The following is a 16311-nucleotide window of genomic DNA, read 5'->3' as shown; positions in this document are numbered from 1 at the left end:
ACCCCGTGGCGCTGGGGCAGAGCGAGGTGGACACTCTGGAGGCGCCAGGGCTGCCGGGACACAGGGCCAGCCGGCAGATGTTGAGTCTATTTTCTCCTCCTGGGTCGCTTTGGTTTCTGTGTGGGCGGCTCACGCGAGCACAAAGGGGATGGGGAACAGCCTGGCCTTTCCATCACCCAACCTTGAGCTGGCCCTTCTCCTCCTGCCTTCAGGTTTTGGAGAGCCAGGACAGGCACCAAGTGCATTTTCCCCCCGTGAATCACGCCTCCAGCCTCCTGGAACAAATCCTTTTTGACGTTATCCTCCTTCCTCTTGTTGTGAGCCATCTCGGAGGAATTTGCACAGAAGTCGATCCTGAAGGTCATTTGTTTTCGGCACTGTGGGCACAGATGGAGAGAGGGGGAGTTGAAACCTGCCCCAGGCCCTGCAGCATCCATCCCCAGCTCCCTGGGAATGCAGTTTGGGAATGCCCCATCCCAGCCCTCCTACGGACCGACCGGTGTGCAGGGAGCTTTCCTGTGTCTCACATGGAAATGAGGAGGGAGAAAGGAGAGGGGTGGAGGAGCATGGTGGGGATCCCATGCTGCTTCAGCATCCCAGCAGTGGCATCTCCCACCCAGCCTTCCCTCTGTGCCATCACAGAATCACTTAGGGTGGAAAAGCCCTCCCAGATCATGGAGCCAAGCCCAATCCCAGCAGGCTGTCCCTGCCACTGGGAAGGGGGCAGGGAGGAGGTTGGAGGAAAGGAGATGGGGCCTGGCTGGAGGGAAAGGACTCCTGACACTGCCATGAAAACCCCCAGGGAAAACCACCCCCAAGCCCTCCTCCCTGCCCAGCAGGTGCTCACCAAACCCATTCTGAACTGAACAAAGCACCAACGGAAAAAAATGACACCTTGCTCTCCTCCTTCTTCTCCAACCATCGTGATAAATGTTACTTCACTCATGCTGCCAGATAAAATCAGGTTTAAGTCTCAAGCACGAGGCTTTGTCTGAGCCAGGCTTGGAGCCTGACCTTTACCGTGCTCCTGATTTCAAACACCAACCCAAAATCAAACCCTTTGTCATCAGTGTGGGGGTGCTTGAACAGCAAAGGTTGGATAGAGATAAGAACAGGTGGGTTTTGTTAAATAAATGTGTATTTTAGTTAAAGAAACCCCCAAACCCTCTCTGTGGGATGTCACTACTCCACACATCTGCAGCGGTGACGGTGACATGGTGATGGACCAAGGGACAAAGAAGGGTCCCATTGTGACCTGAGTGCTCCCTGGGCTGGGCAGGAGGTGGCACTTGGATCCCTGCTGGCACCAGTGAATTTGTGATCTGTTAATGTGCATTTAAAGTTATTTATTGCTCCTATTGCGGTGAGTGACAGCACTTTGGGTCACCCCAAGGACGGGGACCAGGCTGGCTGCTTCGTTAGCGTGCGCCTAATTACTGAGGTGGCTGCAGCTTTTAACAACCTTACGCTTTATCCTTTTTAGTGCCTTCAAAGCCATAATTAAGAAATTTGGCCAGGAATTGAGGGGAGATGGCAGCAGAAAGGGCTTGGCCAGGGCTGAGTGGTGATGGGCCACCACCAGCAAGGGGTGGAGGAGCTGGGAGACAGCCACAGACCCCAGGGGGGGCCCCGGCTGGATGGCAGAGGGTGAAAAATGAGTAAACCTGGGTTTTCTGCAGAAGAAGAGGCAGAGGCACCCACCCACGCGCCAGGAAATCTCTCCTCTCCGTGTGGGTGGTGGAGGCCCCAAGATGAGTTATCTGTAAAGGGCGACTCTGGGGATACCTCGAGATCTTCAGCAGCGTGGAGCCGGCGCGTGCCGGGGAGGAAATATCACCCTGCCAGCTGGGCCCTGGGCTTCACTACTCTTGGGTTTTTGAACAGCTTGGTTTAAATCAAGTAGGAAAGCAGAACCTCCACCCCACCTCCTCATCCCTCCACTGATCCATTTTTACCCCTCACAGGGTGGGGTTTTAACCTTTCTCCTCCCTGCTTCCCATGGGAGGATGGTGGGGTGGGGGCAGGAGCAGGTGGCTGGTGCAGGGGGCTGGTTTAAGGGTGTTTAATGTAAAATAACAGCATTTATTAAGGGCAAAGCTGCAGCTAAAAGCTCCATCGTGCTCATAATGCTCTGAAAAGTGCTCCTCCACATATCCCTCTGCATTATATGAGGAACTAAAAATACATAATTTACAATATAGATCTAAAAACTTGAGCCTGGCAGAGATTTTGGCCTGGCCAGAGAACAGCTGGCTTCGACTCAGCTCGTAAAAAAATGCAACTGAGGGGAGAAAGGGAACAAAAAAGCCACTCCTGCATCCAGTGTTTATGTTTCCACTAGCTCCGAGGTTGCTCCAGCTGATCTGCCTCCTGGTGCAGCTCGCTCCAGCTGAGTCAGGAACCAGCTGCTTCAGATCAAAGCCTGAGGCTTTTCCACGTGCCACGGGAAGCAGGCTGCTTCCAAGGGGAATCCAAGAGGTTCTGCCATCAGGGCAGGGAGAGGAGCCCCAGCTGGAGGGAGAACAGCAAACCCTAGGAGAACCACAACGTATCCCAGCTCTTCCTGACTATCCCAAGCTGTACCAGGTGCCCAGGCTCACCATGGTTTTCAGCTGAACAGTTTAAGCATAGGAAAACCACCCCAGAAACAGAAGCAGAAGGAGGGAGAATAGCAAAGGCTGTTGTCTCCCTCCTGTGGGGAGATGCAAAAATCAAATTAATGCCCTCTCCTTCCTCAGGGGTTGTGCTGCTAAAATATTCCTTTTAAAGGAACACTTTTTCCCCAAACTTCTGCCACGGTACAGGCAAACAAGAGACATTTGTCTTTTGGTTTTCCCCTGAGCTCGAGTAATGATGTGGGGGGAGGTCAGAACTGGAGGTGCCAAGGGAGGGTTCAGTCCTGTCCAACCTAAATCTGACCTGCAAACCTCCATTTCCTCCATCCTAGAAATTCCTAAGGACAGGTGGAGCAGGAAAAGCCCAACCCAAGCACACCCACTGCCTCTCAAACCAACTAACAACTCATTTTAGCATATTTTTCTCCCCAAAAAGCACAGAAAGACGCAAACCATTGTTGGGTCAACCCCAAACCCATTTATTATTTAAAACCAAGTTATTACAAAAAGATTCCAAATCCATAAAACCCCAAGTCCGTGGAAACTGTGCAAACTCAACCCTTATTTCCGTGAGCGTTTGTGCTCGATGAGCAGCACGACGAGTCTGTTCCGAAGGAACTTGATTTCCTTCGCGTAGGACCTGCAAAATAAATCCTTGAGCTTCTGGCGCAGGACTCCGAGGGAAGGCAGGTTGTGGCAGCTGGGAATGTTCAGCAAGCTCTCAAAGAACTCTTTCCACAGGTCAGCATTGGCAAGCCTGCAAAAAAGGACAAAAACCCATCCAAAAAGTGCTAAATTCAGCTGTTAAAATACTCATTTTTGCTCTACTCCCAGTTAGAAAAGCTGTGACAGAACCAGCCTCGAATGTGGTACTAAACGTGGGTTTCTAGGAAACCTAGGCAAAGGTTTGGGGAATATTTTGGACACCTACCTCCTGAAGGATCCCTCAGGCTTCCAGACCCCATTGTCGTCCTTGAGGCGCATGTAGGTCCCGAAGAGCAGGCAGTACACGGTGGCTGCGATCCCAAAGTAGTCTGTCTGAACCAAAACCACACCAGTTCCGTGTCAAAAACACACCCAGAGCACTAAAACGGAGCTGAAAACACCCCGTGGAGAGGGAGAAGCTCTGCAAGATGCTACAGCACTGGTAGAGTCCAATTTTTTGGCGTGCAGGAAGCTCCGAGATTTCAGGCTGTCCCTTACCTGGTAGTTCCATGGTTTGTTTGTCAGCATTTCCACGCACTGGAATCCAGACGTTTCACACCTGGCAGTGAAGGCTGTTCCCTCAGGGAAGAGCTTCATGTCGATGCTCTGTCCCAGGTCAATGAGGGTCAGGCCATGGCAGAGCCCATCAATGTCACACGTGTCGTTGTCCAGGAACCTTCAACCACAACAAGAAACAACCCCCTCAGTGTCTCCAGGCTCCCTTATGGTGACACCTGGTGACAACAGGAGACACTTGCCTTTCTCCCAGGATGAAGTTGTCAGGTTTGATGTCCCCATGGATGATTTTGCAGCTGTGCAGCTCCTCCACCATGTGAAGGATTTTGACAGCAAAGTAGATGACGAGGGCTTGGGGCATCACCTTCTCCGGGAGCTTCTTGTAAATGTTGACGGCATTCTGGAAGTCAGAGACACACAGCATGGATTAAAGAACAACATATCCCCAAAGAAGGCAAATCAAGTGCAGGAAACACTCCAAAAGGGCAGAGATGCTCCAGAGCAGAAGCTGGTGGCACTCACGAGCAGCGTTCCGTAGTTGTGGAGCTCCCCCACCAAAATGCTGCCGTTGGAGAAGAAATGGGCAGAATAGAAGTGGATGTAGAGGTGGCGCACGCTGGGGCTCAGCCTCTCCAGCAGCTGGCTGGCAATGTAGAACTCCCAAGGGTTGGCAGGTTTCTGGACCTAGAAGAAAGAAGGGGATTTCCTGGGAAAATCTGGGAGTGTTAAAAGCTGGAGTTCCTCTCAGGTTGGGTTTTGTTGTTGGTTTTTAATGGCAGATCAGGCATCTTCCCTCTTGAACTTATCCCAGAATGGTTTGGGTTGGGAGGGAACTTAAGATGATCCAGTTGCGCCCCCTGCCATGGCACACTTTCCTCTTTCCCAGGTTGCTCCAAGCCCCAGTGTCCAACTTGGCCTTGGACACTTCCAGGGATGGGGCAGTCACACCTCTGGAAAAGCTGTGCCAGGGCCTCCCCATCCTCACAGTAATTAACCTCAGGATGATAAACTCCATCATTAATCCTCTCAAATCAAGACTTCAATCCCATGCTACAATTCCACACACTCTGTGTATCCCCGATGCTCCTAAGAAAACATAAATCACTTTCTGTCCTGAAAAAGTTTCTCTTCAGGGGTTAAAGAAGGGGTTTAATTTTTTCCTGAAGGACTAAATGTTGGAGAAAAGATCCATAAAAAGATGCCAGAGGCAGATCTGACATGGAAAGGCCAAGGATGTGTGTGAATCCACTCAGGGGGAGGGTCAGACTCCAGAATTATTCCAGGAGAGCTGTTGTGACCCAACACCACTGACCTTGAATATCACTTTCTGATTGTTCCGAGGGTTGCTGGCATCCAGGATGGAAGCTTGATAGACTTGGGCAAAAGCTCCCTCTCCGACCAAGCAATCCATGTGGAATGAGCTGGAGCCTTTAAAAGATTACCATTAAATCCTGCCTGCCAACTCCACAGAGGAAAAACAGGAGAAAAAAGAGAAGAGCACCAGCCTAAATGAATTATTTAATCCTAGATCAAGTCCTTCCCTAAAAATTTCTTCCTGCTAGGAACAGGACAGAGCAGGAGCGCTAGAAGTTACACACACTCAACCCCAGTGTTTCTATTTTTGCCTGACCCCCTGGAAGCAGTCAAATTCCAAAGGGCATGCCCCGAAAAGTAAACACTAATGTTTAAGTCCCACTGGGATGTTGCAATCCCTGTCCTACAGCTTTTGTTGACACAGGCCCGCTGCTGTTCCACACAAAGCTGGAGAGCTGTGGCCCAGTTTACAGGGAAAACTGGGAAAAATGCCTCATCCAAAAGGCTCAAGCTACAAAAGACAAACAGGCCAACTCCAGGCCTAATTCCCAACCTGAGGCTGAGATAATCTGGATATACACACACAAGGAAGCTGAATTCCCACATACTTCCAAGAAATTTTCCCATAAAAAGTTTCAAGAAATGCTTGGCAATGAAGAGTTTGAAGGAGCTCTTACCCAGTGAGAGTTCAGCCTTCAGTTTGATGAATGGAAGAGGAGATTTCCACTCAAAGTAGTTGGCGTAGGTGTGGAGCGGTTTCGGAAGCTCCGACAAGAACTTGCCAACCAATTCCGTGTCCCAAGGGTTCTCAACAAGGACTTCATGGAAAAAAGGGAAGTGTTTAAGCTCTGGGTGGCATTCCAAGGAAGAAGTAACACAAGCTTGGGCTTGAATGAGCATCACTGATTTAAAGAAAATAATAAACAAAAAAAACCCCAGGAGGGATAAGTGAAGCATTCCTTGATTTTCACACTCCAGCTTTTGCACCTGCCCAGAAATCCGGAGTTTCCCAAAGTATTCGAGCCTCAGTGAGCCCAGAACCCGTCAGGATTCCAAGTATTCCTGCACTCTGGGGTATCCATGGCAATGTGCAATCCAGGTACAACCCACACTCATCCCTCCTCACATTCCTTGCAGGTGAGCAGCAACCTCCTTGCAGCAATCATGGAATTGCTCCCTCCAGTGCACAAAGCACTGCCCTTGGAATCCAGGGAAGAAAACCAGGGAATGCTGGGTACCTGCAGGTCTCCCAGTCCGGGCTGTCCTGTCCTGCCCAGCTCCACACAGCCTCTCCTGGCAAGTTCTATCCACTCCAAGGGAGGAGGAATATCCAGTTCTGCTTGGAGCTGTCTCCTCATGCAGTCGTTGGGAAGCAGCTGCAGCAATTCCCTGGATTCCAGTCCCTTGTTTCAGAAGGTTTCCATGAAGCTCTCTCTGTTCAGGGATGTGTTCAAGAACAGGCCTATGGATTTAAACAAAATACAATTAATTATTAATATTAACATAGGATTATATTATTAACCTTCTGCCTTGGTGGTTTAGCACCTTCGGGGAGCAAAAATGTGTCAAATGCCACCATGGCCAACACTGAGGTGAATAAAAGGGAATTTTCTTAGGAAAACTAGATTTGGTCAAGCTGTGTTACCCATTCATGTCCAAGTTCATCAAGAGAAGAAAACAGTGGATTTTTGACCAGTTAGTTTTTAATTTCAGTGAGGCAAAACTTAAATCCTGGAAGGCTTTCTGGGGCGTGGTCACCAAACCCAGGTCCATTTACCCCCAGTGATGGGATGAGTGTTGGGCAGAGGCAGGCTGACACAAATACAGTGGAAAACCTTGGAAAACTCGGACTGGGAGCAGCATACCTTAACTTTTTGGCCTTTGGCTGCCTGTGTAGTTCTCCAGAGAACTCCAAATCCATTTGAGGCAAATTTTCCTCACAAGCTGAACAAAGGGAACAGCAACAAGAGCAAATCAATGTTTATTTCCCCAAAAGCAGGAATATTTTGAGTATTCTCACCCAGCAGCTCTGAAAGCTGCTGCCACAAAAACCAGAACTCAACAAAGCCTCATTTCAAACATCCAAGTTAAAAGCTGGATTTCTCCAGGGAGCATATTCCAAGACTTAAAAGGGGCAGAGCAGCATAGAGGTGCTCCCAGATGGGATTCACCAAATATTTGAATATTCCCAACCCCTTGGAATGGTTCACAGCAGCAGCTGGACACACAAAGCCTCTTGTCCCTCACCACCTCATCTTATCCCAGTTAAAAATCCTTGGAGAGCTGGTGAGCTCCTGTTCCACAGGGAATGTGGACTCAGGAGTGGCAGCAGTGGGAGCCACACTTGGGTGGGATTTGGGCAGAAATGGAGTCATGAGGCACCGAATTCAATGTTTTCCACCCAAAAGAGTCCTTATTTTACCTCTGTCCTCCAAAGGGGGCCTCGAAGGAGCTGCCAGGTAATTAAAGGGTGTGGACATGAGCTGGGCAGCTCGGGCAAAGTCCCTGGTGTTGTCTGGACTGGGAGCCAGGGCTTTGTTTCTGCAGGGGCCATTCCACACCGTGTAATCATCCCGCAGGAATTCCGTGGTTCCCGTTTCTTCCTAGGCAGGGGGAAAAAAAAAAAAAAAAATCGAGATTTAAAATTAAACCATCCAAATGATCCTGAAATAGAACCTAAATCCCATGTTTCCATAGTTTTAGACTAGGTCTGAATGTTGGTAATAATCAAAGCCACAGCAAAATACCAGACCACCCGAAATTGCCATGAGAGCCTGGAAAAGCTAAACCCTGGGAAGGGATCACTTCTATCCAAGTTTTATCCATCTCCTCGGCTATGGAAGCTGCGAGGTGGCTGCTGGAAGATGAAATGTCTCTTCCTCCCCCAAACTGATGCCAAATCCACACATTTGAGAGGTGGAGTTCTCCATCAGTTTTCTGTCGATCAACAATCAAAAAAGCTCATCCTGGTGGCAGGAAATGGGAAAAGGTATCCAGCCTTCAGCTAGGCATCATTCCTAAGGATACTGTGGGACTGGGATAGAGCAGAGGTGAATGCACCCACACTGGCAACCCTCATAAGTGAATAACCCACTCCCAAGGCTAATCCCTGCAGGATCACCACTCACTTCTGCTGCACAGTCGGTCAAGGGACGTTCTCCAAAAGTTCTGGGCTCTTCTGGTTTGTTCTTGTGCTGTGGGATCCTGAAAAATGACCCCAAAAGTTTAGAACAGCTTTTCCCCAGGAGTTTTCCCAGGCACGACAGAGGTTTGTTTGTTTTAACCTGAATTTTTACTTTTATTTTAAGAGCCCCATTTGCAGCGACTCGGAGAAGCTGCAGCAGCTCAGTTATCCCCAAGTTCTCTGGAGAATGAAGAACTTCCAAGCACTGTCCAAACAGGGAAGTTGTGCAATCCCAGAGTAGCAACTCCTGCTTTTCTCCTGCCACTCCAGGCAGCTGCCACAAGTTGTATCTGAGCCAATCCTGGCACAGCCACAGCAAAGTCTCATGGAATGGGATCAATTTGCTCCGTGATTTTTAAGGAGCTGAGCTCAGCTGCTCCTTCTTCCCGCCTTACCTGCTGTTCTCCTTCTCCTCCTCATCCTCAAAGATGGCAAATGCAGGAGTGACAGGGACAACGATGTTGGTTTTCAAACATCCACCAGGCTCTGCAAATAAGAGATAACAGGGGTTATCTTCACCCAATAAAGATTATTTAAACAGCCACATTCTCCCCCCTGTCCAGGCACGTGATGCTCGGGGCTCCATCCAGCTGCACCTGCAGAGTTCCCACTCCAATCGCCTTTCCTATAAACTCTTGGAAAGAAGATTTTTCCAGCCCGAACCCAGTTGTGAAATCTCACTCTTGTAAGCTCCTGGGGTTCAGACTGGCATCACTCTTCCAGCAAGGACTAGTGGGAGGTGACAATGGGAAATAAAGGATGGAATTCCATGGACTGGGAAAATAAAGAGCACACACCTCTTCTTCTGCAAAAGGCTTCAAATTGTTCCTCGCTGTCTTCCAGGGCAGATGGCTCAGGCAAGAATGGTGTTTGGAACATATCCATGAGAACACCTAAGAAAGAAAGAAATAAAAAAGGAATAAATAATAAACAAATAACACTCCCAGAAAAAGAAATTTTCAGAGGTTCTTCCATCGTGTAGTAGTCAAATCAAATGCCAATTAACTCTAACAGCCTTCAATGCTAATTAATAATAATATCCTTATAATTCATCTGCGGTCAATAACCAATTGCTCCTCCCTCTTGCATTTAAACACCCCATAGACAACCGAACAGACACAGGAAGGGCCAATTTGGCCAACACGCACTTGGCCCTTTTTATTTGCTCTCCAAGGTGAAATTCCAAGTTTCCTAAGGGAGCAAATCCGCCTTTAATTTCTTAGATTTTTTTAAAACTTAGATATTTGGAAGACTAACGAATGCCACAGGCTTTTGGGGTTTATCTTTTTGTTTTTATTCAGCTCAGCATCAACCAGAGCTGACTATGAGCTTCCAAATTAGTGTGGTTTAGGTCTTCACCTCCCAAACAGGATTCCCTGACAAAAGCCACTCACTCCCCAAGAAGCCTGGCAGTGATTTATCCAGGAATTGGTGGGATGTGGCTGCTGGGATGTTGCTACAACATCCATTTCTGGTCAGAGGTTTTGGGTCACCCAGACAATATCCCCACAGACAATCAATGATTTAATGTTATTTTCCTCTTTGAATGGTGCACATGCCCATCCCTAGACAGCTCCCTTGGCTAGAAAAGTCTCCATTACCATTTCCAGGGAAGACCCCACTGAATCCAGGGGAAGGAAAACTTTATTCCAGACCTTACCCAAGGCTTCTTTCGTGTGGACCGTGGGCGACGGCTGCACCTTGAAGGGCGTTGTTGTGCCCATTGCTCCTCCCAGTGAGGTGTTGGGGGTGGCTTGGGAAATATTTCCAGAGGCAAAGGAGGAATTCCCAGCTCTGGAGGCTGGAAAAGACAATGGCAAGATCATTCCTGAAGGAGCCTGGGATTGTTTATGAGTATTCCAGCAAAATGTTAGTGAGGGAAATAAACAAGAGGAGCAGCAGCGACGCAGAATTTGGGGAGAGATTTTGGCTTGTTCAGAGGTTTGCATGGCAGATTCCCAAAAGGGAGGCTGCCCTGGAGGGCAAGAGGGACTTGGGACAGCTGGGTGACCTCTGAGGAATCCACCTGCAATTCCCAGGAATGCTCTGTCCCAACACAGAAAGTGAAGAAGAAAGCCAGCGAGGACAAACAGTGATTCCCAACTAGCTCCAAAAGGAACTGCTCAGAACATGGGAACAGGGACTGGATCCACGGAACGGATAGAGAGACCCTGCCCAGACATGCAGGGATGGAGTTTGGGAAGTCAGGAAGCTTTTCCAGGGTTGGAACTGGTGTCCACATGCAGTTAACGATTCCCAGCTGGGAACAGCCGCACCGATGGCATCAATCTCCTTCCAAAGGTTCCTCACCTTCCTTCACATGCACAGCAGGAGTTAATCCAGTGGATCCCTTGTTAGGGGACCTTCAGAAGAAAGAGTCACAACATTACCTTGCAATAAAAGCTATTTAAATCCCATTTTAATCCCTATTTCAAGGAAGTGAGAGGTCCTTTAGAATATTATTAAAGATCACCCCAGAAAGCTTGTCCTACAGCTGCCAATATCCTGGGATGCAGCAGTCTCCTTTAAAAAGGTTAAAATGCATCAAATGCTCTCCTCGGACACAGTTTGCCCCCAGGGAATTCCAGAACATGGGTGAATAACTGTTCCCACCTTGGCCAAGCCCACTGAGCCACCCTTGCTTTGCCAGCCTGGGTTTCTCCCTTTGCACCCCAATTTCATGGCCAAGTCCCACAGCAAAAGTGCAGGAGAGAAATACCAGCACTTTTTAATCTTTCTCTGGAGACCTTGGAGTGGGATCTGCAGGAGCAAAGCTCTTCCTGGGGTTTATTCCAGGCATGCCAGGGCCAGCCAGGCATTATGCACTGACTTTCCTCTTATTGCAATTAAACCACGGGGTAAAAGGAATTAAAAATGGCTATGAGTACCAAGTTTGATCTAAGCTTAATAAACACTGGTTTCAGGTCAGGCTTTTTTTCCAGAAGGGGAAGAAAGGCTTCTTTTTAGCTAATTCCCAGCTCCCAGTGTGGAGCCTGAGGACACAATTGCAGAGGAGGAGCCTGTTCACACTCACAGTTCTCCCGTGCTCCGAGGCAGAGCTGGGTCGGGATGAGCCCGTTCCTGAGTTGGAGCAGCGCTGAAGGGAGGGTGCAGCAAACTCTTCTGGAGCTCTCCAAGCTCTGCCCGAGCTCCAGCTGGGTCCTTCTCCTCTGGTGCTTCCCAGGGGGAGGCAGCTGGAGTGCAGTCACTGAGAGGCTTTGCTGGCTGTGGGGTGGGAGTGGTGGCTGGTGGCACCTGGAACTGGGAGTGCTCCAGCACCAGAGCTTGGGACTTTGGCGCATCCAGCCCTGGAGCAGGTGCCATCCAGTTCCCTGGCACGTGGGATGTGCTGGGCCTCACAGCGGGGGGCACCTTTAGGGATGAGAAATGTTCTGTGACACCCAAATTCCCCCCAAATGCAGCCATTCCCATTTTCCCTGCCAGTTCCACATGGCCAGAAGGTAACAGAACCTTTAGGGATGAGAAGCACCCAAAATCCCCCCCCAAGTACAGCCATTCCTATTTTCCCTGTCAGTTCCATGTGCCCAGAACACAAGGGAACTTCCATCTGCACCTCAAACTAAACTGTGGAGAAACAAAGCCACACTTTGGGGTGAAACCTTTAAAATCTGCACGTTGCAAATTGTGCCAGGTTTCCACACTGGTATGGCAGCCTCAGCCTCCAGACTGGGTTAACAACCAGCACTGGTTCCTACAGCATGGCTGGATTTTGTGCAATAAACCCAGGCAGAGCATTCCTGTCCATCCCAGAACCCACTCACCAGCCTCTGGTTTGGCTCAGCTGCTGGTTCCAGTCTCGTTTCCTCCAGGCTTCTGGAGAGCTGGGTCAGCTGGTCCAGCTTCTGCTGCAGGGCTTGGAGCTCCAGGACTGCCGACTCCTTTTTCTTCATGGAGTCTTTCTTCTCCTCCTCTGAGGATTAAACAACAGTATGAAATGAATATACATGGTCTGTACAACACGCTGATGGCTCACTCTGCCTCCTGGCGCCTCAGGAGAGACACCGCTGATGTGGCATTGAATAGAGGAGCCCAAAGGATGAGCTTAGCCAGGAAACAGCCCTTTGGAGAGCTGGAAAAAGGAGGATACCCAGTTCCTGCTGCCTCCTGAGGAGCTCATATTTCCTGAAGTATCTCTTGGCCCTCAGCTCCTCGAAGGAGAGCTCAGAGCCTTCGCACAGGAGCAGGTTCTTGTCGTACATCGGGACCTGCTCCCACCCCGTGGCACCCGACGGCGCCTTCGGCACAACCTCGGACTTGGAGATGTAGGTCACGTAGTTCCTGGGAGGGAAAGGGAGGAAAGGGCCAGGCTTGGGGGATTTGGCCTGGGAGAGAGCTCATTTTCCCACAGTGGGACTTTCAAAGGACCACCCAACCACTTACACTTCTTTTCCAACAGCACAGGACTGGGAGCCAGCAGCATCCAGACCCTAGAGCAGGGAAATAAAACACCAAAAAATAAAATAAAATTCAAGCAGCACAACTGGCACAGACTCCATTGCTAATATTATTCCTGCAATTCTGGGAATGTGTCAGGCCACTGAGTGTATCCCAGTGCTTCCCAGCTGAGACATTCCTATGGAGATGTGATGCTTGCAGCACAAAAACAGCAAGCAATATCATCTCAATGTCAGTTTTAAGATACACCAGATACACACATTCTATTTTATCCTTATTCAGCCAAGCTCAGCAACCTAAACTCCCCATGAAACATCTTTTGCAAATAATTCGTTATTTACCTGATTTTTGCAGGGATTAGGACTTGAAACACCTTTTGGGGGAGCCATTTGATTTGCAGCATGGGAAGTCTGAAGTGGTTTTACAACAGCAGCATCTGGCACAGGAAACATAATAGAAATATTTCCTACTCATTAATGAGTAAAAATCGTTTGCTCCTTTGTAAATTTTGATTAATTTGAAGCACTGGAAAATTAATAACTTTGAATACATTGCCCTCAAGAATTTTTTTCGGTAAAGAGGGAAAATGAAGTGGTTTCTACAGGGAATTTGTTTTCTTCGGTGACAAAACTCACTCATTGAGGTAAAAAATTTATTTAGTGCAGCTACAGATCAGACAGGACTCTTCATCCTCACCTTGCAAAGGAGGATTCCGAGGATCATAACTCTGCAGGGAGCTAAATTGCAAAAAAACCCTCAGTTATTACCATGAAATCACCTGTCCCTCACCCCTCCCCACCTCCCAGCAATCTTGGATTTCCTTGTACGAAAACACTGAAAACCATGATTTTTACTGTATATGGACATCTCCAGAGCTGCAAAAACTAAAGCCTGCAAGAGGCAGCAGGAGAACAGAATTGGGCATTTGTTTTATGTTGTACATTACATTTTACTTTTGTTTTTTTCCATTTAACTTCCCGGAATTAAATGCTAAACTCCAAGACTCAGCTCAAGGATTTGCTTTGCCCTGGGATATTTTTTAATATGCATCCCAAAACACCCAATAAATATTGAACAGTAAATAAACATTGTTAAGTTTCCACCTCCCTTTACCAAAAATAAGCACACAGGAAAAAGACAATTAACCACACGTTACCCATGGTTAATTATGAGCACTGAATAAAGGAGTAGAAGAAGCCCCAGCATTACCAGTGGAGCTGCTGCAGGTTCTCCCGGGGCTGTGCCTGGTTGAGGAGCCCTTTCTGGAGCACAGCTCCTGCTCCCTGCACGTTGCCTTCCCTCAGGAGCAGCTGAGCCCAGGCCAGATAGAAATCCGAGGTCTTGGCTCCGATTCCCTGCCCGTGCAGGTACTCAAAGTACTGGCAAGGGGAAGAGATGAACTCTGCCTGCACAACACAAATGCACAAAGCCATCAGCACCTCCAAAAACATCCGAGGGAGTTGCAGGCAAAATAAAAAGCATTAGAATTTCTTAGTTATCATCATAGGAAAGCATCATTTTCTAAGCATAAGAGCAGCTAAGACACATCCCTCAAGCTACAGAGCTTAAAAAGCACACTTTGCTCCAGCAAGACTCAGCTATTCTGCAGAGGATCAGAATTCCCAAGGCCTCCTGCTCCTTCCAAAGCTCCTTGCAGTCCCAGAACTGCAGCATGAGTATTTGAGGACAGTTTAATTCCCAAAAAACCGCAGCTGTACCCACCAGCTTGACGCAGTAGCTCACAAACCGCAGGTCCTGGTGGTACCTCTTGTCGCCCACGAACACCTTCACCAGCTCCTCCAGGAGCCCGGGCCAGCGGGTCCGCTTCTCTTGGAGCGGGAGACATTCCTCTGCCCACTGCAGGTACCTGCAAACCATTCCAGAGTCAGCTCCGAGCCAGGGAGGGGGCAACAGCGGGGAAGGGATGGGGCAACAGCGGGGCAGGGATGGGGCACCCCGAGCCCGAGCTCACCTGTCCCACGGCTCCAGAGGGTCGGGCCCTCGGTAATTCCGGATCTGAGCCTCGTAATCCCTGCAGGGAAGAGAGGCCGGCTCAGGCCGGGATCGGAGACGGTGGGAAGCGCCCGGGGCCGGCGGAGGCTCTGCCGCCCCCACGGCCGCGGCATCCGCACAGCTCCGGGGGACGGAGCACGCCCCAACGCCGCTCCCCATCCCGTTCTCCCGTTCCCCCATCCCGTTATCCCGCTCCCCACCCCGTTCTCCCCTTCCCCCATCCCGTTCTCCCGTTCCCCCATCCCGTTCTCCCGCTCCCCCATCCCGTTCTCCCGCTCCCCCATCCCGTTCTCCCGTTCCCCCATCCCGTTCTCCCGCTCCCCCATCCCGTTCTCCCGCTCCCCCATCCCGTTCTCCCGCTCCCCCATCCCGTTCTCCCGCTCCTCCATCCCGTTCTCCCGCTCCCCCACCCTGTTCTCCCGCTCCCCCACCCCGTTCTCCGGCTCCCCCACCCCGTTCTCCCCTTCCCCCATCCCGTTCTCCCGCTCCTCGCTCACCGCCCGGGCCCGTCCATGCCCGCCCGCCCCAACCGCTCCCGCCGATTCAAACTGGCCGCGCGCAGCCCCTGCCGCCTCCCATTGGCCAGTCCTCGGCCCGCCCCGCCTCCCCATTGGCCGCTGGCTCCGTCAATCACGCGACAAACCCCGCCCACAGCACCGCCCTCAGGTGCTGTTCCCATGGCGGCCGCTGCAGGGCGGCCCGGGCGCATCCCCAAGGGAAAAGGAGGCACAAAATGAGGAATTGGGAAGTAAAAGAGGAACGCTGGGCAACGCACGCGAGGAGCAGCCCCCGCTCCTCTCCTCGTCTTCGTTTCCCACCTCCGAGCCCTGCACGTTATCAGGGAGCAGCCCCAACCCTCTCCCCTCATTAACTCGGAGGTATTCCATGGGTTTTCCGAACTGCTGAATTTATTGTGCTGAAGAGCCGCTTCGTTCAGCACACACCGGTCCATAGAGCTGCATAGAAAAGTGCTGCGATACAATTCCAGGTACAAGAAGGGGTTATTCCAGAACATACTGCCCGGGCGCCGTCCCTCTCCGGGCACAGCCGGATACTCCGGCTGCCCCCCGCATTCCAGACGTTTATACGGGACTTTCCATGAGATAAAGCTCCTTCCCAGGACACAGCTGCTTGTTCCCACCGTGGAACCCGGGCCCCACGCGTGGGAGCAGCCAGGGAACACCTGGACAGCCGGGAATCGGCTCCATTCCCTGATCCCCCCCTCAAGCCGCGCTCTCGGAACTCGGGCTCCTGGGAACAGCCGAGGCGGGGGACAAGTTTAGGATCTCTTCAAAGGAAGGGCCTTCGTCCTCCAGGGGTATCTCTGCCTCGAACATGCGCTGCAGCAGAGCATCCACTGTCCTGTATCCTGGTGGGACAAAAGAATTCCCTGTAAGCACCAGATCTGCTCCTCTGGCTACCTTCAAGGTCCCTGTTTTAAAACAGGCAAGAAAATCCCCCAAATCACATTCCCTGCTGTTCCACCCCACCTGCTTGAAGTACTGTGAGCCCTTCTCGAGGATAACGCCATTATCTGGCATTTTAAAC

The 16311-nt window shown here is 50.4% G+C and overlaps 2 protein-coding genes across 21 annotated transcripts in view; one reads left to right on the top strand and one right to left on the bottom strand.

The window, feature by feature from the left end:
- Positions 1 to 16311, top strand: part of LOC116441940 — a 56963-nt gene that overhangs the window by 25485 nt on the left and 15167 nt on the right. The gene's annotated exons all lie outside the window — the stretch shown is intronic.
- Positions 3069 to 16311, bottom strand: part of BUB1 (BUB1 mitotic checkpoint serine/threonine kinase) — a 63074-nt gene continuing 49831 nt past the window's right edge. For 4 of the 6 annotated variants that reach the window (XM_032104366.1, XM_032104365.1, XM_032104364.1 and 1 more), the window contains 23 exons: positions 14473 to 14617; positions 13960 to 14156; positions 13447 to 13487; positions 13092 to 13186; positions 12736 to 12782; positions 12443 to 12633; positions 12117 to 12265; positions 11369 to 11706; positions 10645 to 10697; positions 9995 to 10135; positions 9132 to 9227; positions 8730 to 8820; positions 8279 to 8354; positions 7573 to 7753; positions 7016 to 7094; positions 6389 to 6612; positions 5828 to 5968; positions 5149 to 5264; positions 4359 to 4520; positions 4079 to 4236; positions 3819 to 3996; positions 3547 to 3653; positions 3069 to 3372 (listed from right to left, as the gene is read on the bottom strand). In XM_032104366.1, coding sequence (XP_031960257.1) covers positions 3177 to 3372; positions 3547 to 3653; positions 3819 to 3996; positions 4079 to 4236; positions 4359 to 4520; positions 5149 to 5264; positions 5828 to 5968; positions 6389 to 6612; positions 7016 to 7094; positions 7573 to 7753; positions 8279 to 8354; positions 8730 to 8820; positions 9132 to 9227; positions 9995 to 10135; positions 10645 to 10697; positions 11369 to 11706; positions 12117 to 12265; positions 12443 to 12633; positions 12736 to 12782; positions 13092 to 13186; positions 13447 to 13487; positions 13960 to 14156; positions 14473 to 14617 — 3202 coding nt within the window. In that variant the 3' untranslated portion in view covers positions 3069 to 3176. Of the gene's footprint in view, positions 3373 to 3546; positions 3654 to 3818; positions 3997 to 4078; positions 4237 to 4358; positions 4521 to 5148; positions 5265 to 5827; positions 5969 to 6388; positions 6613 to 7015; positions 7095 to 7572; positions 7754 to 8278; positions 8355 to 8729; positions 8821 to 9131; positions 9228 to 9994; positions 10136 to 10644; positions 10698 to 11368; positions 11707 to 12116; positions 12266 to 12442; positions 12634 to 12735; positions 12783 to 13091; positions 13187 to 13446; positions 13488 to 13959; positions 14157 to 14472; positions 14618 to 14722; positions 14783 to 15260; positions 15299 to 16311 lie in introns of those variants that run through there. The other 2 variants (XM_032104369.1, XM_032104367.1) reach the window with 2 other exon arrangements.

Source organism: Corvus moneduloides, chromosome 3, assembly GCF_009650955.1.
Source record: "Corvus moneduloides isolate bCorMon1 chromosome 3, bCorMon1.pri, whole genome shotgun sequence".
Lineage (NCBI taxonomy): Eukaryota > Metazoa > Chordata > Aves > Passeriformes > Corvidae > Corvus > Corvus moneduloides.
Note: the sequence above shows the minus strand (reverse complement) of the source record. Positions and strands in the feature narration are given on the sequence as shown.